The sequence below is a fragment of the Berghia stephanieae genome, chromosome 2 (assembly GCF_034508935.2).
Source record: "Berghia stephanieae isolate SIO BIC M18660-M18661 chromosome 2, UCSD_Bste_1.3, whole genome shotgun sequence".
Classification (NCBI taxonomy): Eukaryota; Metazoa; Mollusca; class Gastropoda; order Nudibranchia; family Aeolidiidae; genus Berghia; species Berghia stephanieae.
This window is the reverse complement of record NC_088361.1, coordinates 23,292,980-23,300,641: the sequence shown is the minus strand read 5'-3', so window position 1 is coordinate 23,300,641 and position 7,662 is coordinate 23,292,980. Positions and strand designations below refer to the sequence as shown.

The following is a 7,662-nucleotide window of genomic DNA, read 5'->3' as shown; positions in this document are numbered from 1 at the left end:
GTAGCGTTAGATGGACAGTATTTATTGCTGGAAGACTAGTTTAATACAAACTACTTTCCGCCAGATGTAACACACTCAGCCACTCGATTTCTGCTGGTTGGACCAGAGGTAATAAAAAGACATCTCGATACCTTTGCATGTAAGGCGAGAGCCACAGGGACGCGATATAAACGAGTTAGTTTGACTGTGGCAAAAAGATATTTTTTCAAAGATCGGGGTCAGGTCTCCACACAAAAGTCTCTCTTGTCCTGGTGGACGGTTTGGACCGAGTTATTCTCTATCTATTTGATATATCAGCTACCATTTGACTTTCTAGTCACAATGTGACATTTGATCTTTTTGGTCACAATGTGTCATTTGATCTTTTTTGTCAAAATGTGACATTTGATCTTTTTGGTCAAAATGTGACATTTGATCTTTTTGGTCAAAATGTGACATTTGATCTTTTTGGACAAAATGTGACATTTGATCTTTTTGGTAACAACGTGACAAACCGTATCACAATCCGTTACCATATCGGGTTTACTCTGACATCAAGTTTGGAATTTAAGTAAAAAATTTACAAACTTTTATCATTTTGGTCAATTTGACTTTTTAAAAGATTACTCCCTCAAAGCCAATAGGCCCATGGATCTGGAGTTTATCCAGGTTTCTATAGCGTGAAACGGACAATAGCAATTACTTGCTACCCTTTGGATGTGACGCTAGACTATCGCAAAGTGCTTACAGCCAGATATATCAGACCCAGCTATTAAATTACTGCTGGACATTAGGATCGAAAGGGCCAGGGTTTAAGATCCTCTCTGAGCGGCGCATTGTTGAGTCTTGAAAAAATGCTATTTTGTTTGTTTGTTTGTTTGTTGCTTTAGGTCTCTTCCAACACAATTGAGGTTATATGAGAGACCGCTGAAACAAAAAAAAACAAGCAATCTAACAAAAATAGTACAAATGTCAATCAAAATCATAACCTAAAGATATCATAAGCTAAATTATAAATAACCAAGAACAAACAGGCAGAGGATTTACAGGAAAAAAAATATCCCCTGTCAAAATACAATCACAAACCAAAGAAGCAGGATAGGCTAGTAAAGAGAAGAAGAAACGACATCACTATCGGATCGTACACCCATGCGAACATCATAGGTATATGATTCAAGGGTGATGCTCCCATCCAACCACCCGCATGCTATTTTGTCACATTCTCTCACCGTACTCAAGTGTAAAATGAGTACCTGCCCTTAACAGCGATGTCTCTTTCGATTAAAAAAAACAATGTAACATCGCTTAATAATCATCATGTCTCATCCTACATGTTTAGTGTTGCTGTTGGCTTGGGACCTCTTGTAAAGCCCATTGAGCGTGTTTAGTGGATATAAATGCGATATAAATGCCCTATTTTAGTATTTGCCTTACAATTATATCTAACAACCCATTTACATTTTGGCATAAAGGACTTCATTTTTATATCAACATATAACATTGATCCCCAAATTGTCACAAATTGGTATGACCTGTATAAAAAGTAAAACAATAAAAACTATAGCAATTATATTGCGCAATTTCCACTAAATTTGCTCAAAAGGTTAACAAGGGGTTCCTAGCCAACAGCAACACTGAACATGTGTAAGACGAGACATGCCGTCTGTTAGGCGATATAACATTTCATTTTTCCAACACAGACAATACTGTTACCGACAAGGTACTCATTTTACACATGTGCAAGGTGAGATAATGCCAATAAGACTTTTTTTTCAAGGATTCAACTATGATCTGCTCAGAGCGGGACTCGAACCCTGGACCTTCCGATCCGAAGGCGAGTGTCAAACGACAAGACCACATAGCGCAAGTTGAGAGTTGCTCACAATCTAGATCCAAACATATTGGGATTATAGTCACGTGTATGTGGTGATGGCTGGAGGTAACAATAGCTCAGTTGGTAGAGCACTCGCTTCACACACAAAGGGAGCGAGATCGATCCCAGGTGCAGCCGATATTTTGTCTAACCCCCCCCCCTCCCCATCCCCCTTGTCCACCCAGCAATGATTGGGTAGCTGGGTCTGTTAGATCTGGAGGGAAAGTACTTTGGGATAGACTAGCGTCCTATCCAAAGAGTAGCGCAAGCAATTGCCATTGTCCTTTTCACGCTATAGAAACCGGTATAAACTCCTTCTCCATGGGCCTAATGGCTCTGACGGACTACAAGGAGGGTGATGATGGCTATACTAAACCATTTTTTACATTTTTAAAATTGAGCTTTTATATAGCGCAATATCCACTAAATGTGCTCAGGGGTCCCAGACCAACAGCAACACGTAACATGTAGAACGAAACCTGACGCCTGTTAGGTGATATTGCCATCTTTTTTGTGACAGAGACAACACTGTCAACGGCCAGGTACTCATGTTACACCTGAGTACGATGAGAGAATGTGAGTAAAGAGCCTTTTCCAAGGATTCAACTATGCGCTGAGCGAGGCTCGAACCCAGGACCTTCTGATCCGAAAGCGAGTGCCATCACACAAGACCACATAGCCGCACATTTTGGCTTAAGGAATTAATTTTTGTATAGACAGATTGAATGACCTTCCAACGTCAGTGTTTATTCTGACCTGTTAAAATGACATCAACATGTCAAATAGTTCTTGAATCCGATACTTAATGACCCAATTCTGATCCAGGTAAAGACAGTCGGCCCTGGGTCCACAGGTAGACAGTGTCAAATCCCATATTATGATTTCATCAAACATCCCACGGACAGCTAGGAAATCCTGGGGGATTATGCACACGTGACACGTGACGTAACGGCTCGTAAATGGCTTGATTTACTGTCGTCTCCGACACATCATTATATCCCCGTCTTGTTAAAAAACTCACAAGAACGACATTGATTTCTGAGGAAATTTATTTGTCATTTGTTTGTTCTCACGTTAGAGTTGCTTTCATTAAGATAGCAATGGTGATGAAGATGGTGATTATAACATTGTGAAATGTTAGGAGATTGTTGTTGTTGTTGTTGATGATGATGATGATATGACCATGACATGTTAATGATGATGATGGTGATGATGATGATAAAGATGATGATGATGATGATGATGATGATGATGATGATGATGATGATGATGGTGGTGGTGTTGGTGGTGGTGGTGGTGTTGGTGTTGGTGGTGGTGGTGGTGATGGTGGTGGTGGGGGTGGTGGTTGTGGTGGTGGTGGTTGTGGTGGTGGTGGTGGTGGTGGTGGTGGTGGTTCGGTGGTGGTGGTTGTGGTGGTGGTGGTGGTGGGGGGTGGGGGTGGTGGTGGTGGTGGTGGTGGTATTGGTGGTGGTGGTGGGGGGGGTGGTGGTGTGTGGTGGTGGTGGTGGTGGTGGTGGTTGTGGTGGTGGTAGTGGTGGTGGTGGTGGTGGTGGTGGTGGTGGTGGTGGTGGTGGTGGTAGTAGTGGTGGGAAAACAATGAATAGAATGGTTGAGAGTGTTTTGTTGATGACATTATGATAATTATGACGGGTTTAATGGCATTCGACGACGACGACGACGATGATGATGTGATGATGATGTGATGATGATGATGATGATGATGATGATGATGATGATGATGATGATGATGATGATGGTGATCATGATGATGATGATGATGATGATGATGATGATGATGATGATGATGATGATGATGATGATGATGATGATGATGATGGTGATCATGATGATGATGGTGATGATGATGATGATAATGATGATAACGATGATGAGGAGGGGGAGGAGGAAGCGGATGTTTGCAAAATATAAGATATTGATAATGTCGATGATGATTATGACAATGGCATCAGTAATCGTAACCATCAAGATAATGATAAATTAGAATGCTGATAATAATGATGATGATGACGAATATGACGAAAACGATAGGATTGATTATGATGATGATGATGATGATGACGATGATGATGATGATGACGATAATGATGATGGTGATGATGAGGAGGAGGAAGAGGAGGAGGAAGAGGAGGAGGAAGAGGAAGAGGAGGAGGATGGTTGTGATGATGAATATGATGACAATTGATGTGAGTGTGTTGATTCAAATATTAGCATTGAGTCTAATTCCGGGGAATATAAATAGTTACAAGAGACATCTAGTATTTATAATTGACTGTTATTTGTGAGGGTGTCTAGTTTACGTTGTTTTTATGAATTACCACTCTGGGCGGATTTTGTTTCACTCTATATAAATACAATGTATGGACAATAACAGTCGCCATCGACTTTCCAGTTGGCCATTTGATTTATGTTTGCCTTTGTATATTTTGGTCCAACCATAGTAATAGGGTTCAACAGTCGTGACGTCACCCTCGTCATGACGCATAGTAACTGGTTCTAAACTATCGGATCAATGGCGAACGCCATAATCACCCTCACGGCCCATATGAAATACTTCTCCCACGTGCATAAAAGTGTTTACAGGGGAGAAAAACATTGTACATCTGATCATGTTTTGACTTTTATAAATTCTGATCACAAAACATGTGAAAAAGTTCTAGCCAGCATGAAGAACAAAAAGTACCAATTTTCTTTTTTTAGAACCAAACTGCTGGTTGCTGGGCGGAGGTGACATCAGACTATTGAATCCTATTGGTGTTATATCAGGAGATAGTTTAGTGACAACAACAAAAACCACATGGTTGCTTATATTATTATTCTAACTGGCGAATGCAACGATTGTTTAGCGGTTTTTGTAGTAGGCACCAAAACATCTGACATTTAATATTCACCATAACCACTTCCAAATGATATATTCCATTGACAAACATTTGACAGGAAATTAAAACTGTATTTTTACGTACACAGTTCAGTTTTGTGTAAAGAACACAATTATATCACAATAATCACTTCCTGCTTATATCTTCCACATACAAACAATGGATCGTAGATAAAATCTGTTGTTATTTGGGAGACACCGTTTAGATTTGTGTCATAAACATTAATCTGGAGGGCAGCTGGTACTCAAAAGAAAAATAATTATTCCACGCCTCTCATTGGAAAACCCTTAGATTTCTTAGTAAATAGATCTAGATACATAATCGTTGAATAATGCTTTGAACGCGTTGAATGAATAATTTATTCAACAATTACAGAATAGTCTCGTGTTTAATTGGCGTGAAATAAGGTGTAGAAGACAGCTGATTGGCTGATAGTATTTTGGGTCATATTGTCATTCAAGCAGAAGAAGAAAAAAATACAAATATAGTGAATAGAAGTAGATCTACTTCTACCATAGAATTGGTCACGAAATATCAAATAATCTTACTTGTAGGGGGGGGGGGGGAATTAAACGTATTCTTTCATTTCTCTGAATTTATTAAAGTCGTTATAATTTTTTTCGTGCAATAACACATACTCGCAATCTCGTTGTGTTAAAAATAACTGGTTTGATAAATACAAACCAATGAAAGAACAGTATAATATACATGAGATATTTCCACCTCAAGTGTAGAAACCCGATAAGACTAATAATTATATTTATACACACGGCCACTGATAACTCAATTCCTGTTGGTGTCACTGTTGTCATGGAAATCTCAAAAAATGATGCAAAATATTGTCCATTACAACAATGTTAAACTAGGCCCATATGTGGATTCGGATGTCAGATCTGCGTATATGTAGACGTCGATGTATACACATGATATGCTAACCTTATGATAGACATCTACGGTTTTAACCCTCTCCTTACAAACTGTAGGAAAATCACCATATTTAATTTGTTTTGATACAGACGATCTTTTTCTTATTCAGATTTCTGTTTTTAATCTCAAAATTTGAAGAAAATCCGTTATTATATTTTAAAAATACATAATACTGTTTTGCGAAGCTTGTTTTTCTTTTTAAAAATCATCTGCATAAATTGTACTTATTGCTTTTAAATTTAAGTTAAAAAATACAATTTATGTATTGCGTCGGTGTGATATTTCAGTAAAAATCTTGAAAATGATTGGTAAGATCAGAGTTAATGAATTCCGATTGAAATAGTTTGAAGATGTTTTTAAATTTGCCAGGGACAAAAACAATCCAGACAAATATCTACAAATAAATAGCGTTGGTTTTGGTATAGATGTTAAATACGTAACCTCATTGTCAAACCCTTAGAAATTCCTCATGTTAATTTTTTTCGGCCAAAGTTTTAAAAAAGAAACTTACGTTCTTTAGAATAATATTACTATAACTTGAGCAGAATGTGTGCTGTGATAAATGGATGATTAGGCAACAGTTTGATGTATATTATCATTATCATACACTCTGACAGGTCAAAGAATTGCAGGATTATCAATGGAGACCAAAATCAGTGCAATTAAAAAATTATGTCGTACTCTCGACAGACACAAATTTAAAATTTAATTAAAACCCTTCCTTCAAAAATCGATCGATTTAAATGACCCTCATCTGGGCAAAAGCTCTCAAACCTGGGAAGTCCCATATTTGAAAGTCTTTGCTCAGGACGAGATTTCTAGTCAAATTTTAAAATATATTTTATTTTCCAGAGTGCTGAGTTTAATGGTTAAATTTTCTTTTATTCAGTGAATCTGTTTGATCGATATTGTTAGAGTGGTTGGTACATAAGATGGTTTATAGGAGGAATGAGACGAAAAAGGCTGATGCTCAACATACCCAAGAAAACTAGTAATATCATTGAATATCATTGTGTAATGATGATTTGTATATAAAGGATTTTGGTATTTAGTTGATAATCATCAACTACAAATGAGATGCGTCAATAATTAAACCATTGTCATAGATTAAACATGTATTGGTTTAAGCAGAGTACAAGATGATGATGATGATGATGATGATGATGATGATGATGATGATGATGATGATGAAGAAGAAGAAGAAGAAGAAGAAGAAGAAGAAGAAGAAGAAGAAGAAGAAGAAGAAGAAGAAGAAGAAGAAGAAGAAGAAGAAGAAGAAGAAGAAGAAGAAGAAGAAGAAGAAGAAGAAAAAGAAGAAGAAGAAGAAGAAGAAGAAGAAGAAGAAGAAAATGAAGAACAATAAATGAATTGATTGTTTCGGACACGTCAAATTGTTCATAACTCTTTGTAAACATGTACATGTTCCAATGTTCCAATGCTCCAATGTTCCAATGTTCCAAATCATAGATACTTTTTCGAGATGTCATAAGGCAATGAATACATACATTCTCGAATCAACGTGATAAAATTCTGTTCAATCTTATAATGCTGGGTCGCCTCTGGCTTTGAAAAACAATGTAAAACGTGGTATTTATCACAATGGTGGCAGGAGTCAGATAATCGAATACGGTTATGGATATTTCAGGATGAACGAAGATGTTGTCAATGAATCATTTTGTTGTTAACACAAAATCACCCGAGTGAATAACACTGTCATTATTTGTAATGTTTCATCCCAGTCTACTCATTATCTATAATTTCGCTGTAACCATTGTTGACGTTGTCTTGAGTGATGATGGTAATGATGATGATGGTGATGATGATGATGCAGTACAGGGCTGTTCCCAGCTGACTGCTTACACCAAAATAACTGGCACAAATACAGCTTGAGGTACAATCTAAACTGCTTACTCGTAGCGGCGTAGATAAAAATAGTACACGCGTGATGAGATATCCCCAGCTCTTCAATTATTTTCCTGGCCGTTA

The 7,662-nt window shown here is 37.6% G+C and overlaps 1 protein-coding gene across 1 annotated transcript in view; it reads right to left on the bottom strand.

Moving 5' to 3' along the window:
- Nucleotides 1–2,883: 2,883 nt before the first annotated feature.
- The window catches only part of LOC144964514 (putative G-protein coupled receptor B0563.6), a 56,991-nt gene continuing 52,212 nt past the window's right edge, over nucleotides 2,884–7,662 (bottom strand). Inside the window, exon 4 of the mRNA XM_078898898.1 lies at nucleotides 2,884–7,662. This exon is cut by the window's right edge and continues 595 nt beyond it. Coding sequence (XP_078755024.1) covers nucleotides 7,424–7,662 — 239 coding nt within the window. The 3' untranslated portion in view covers nucleotides 2,884–7,423.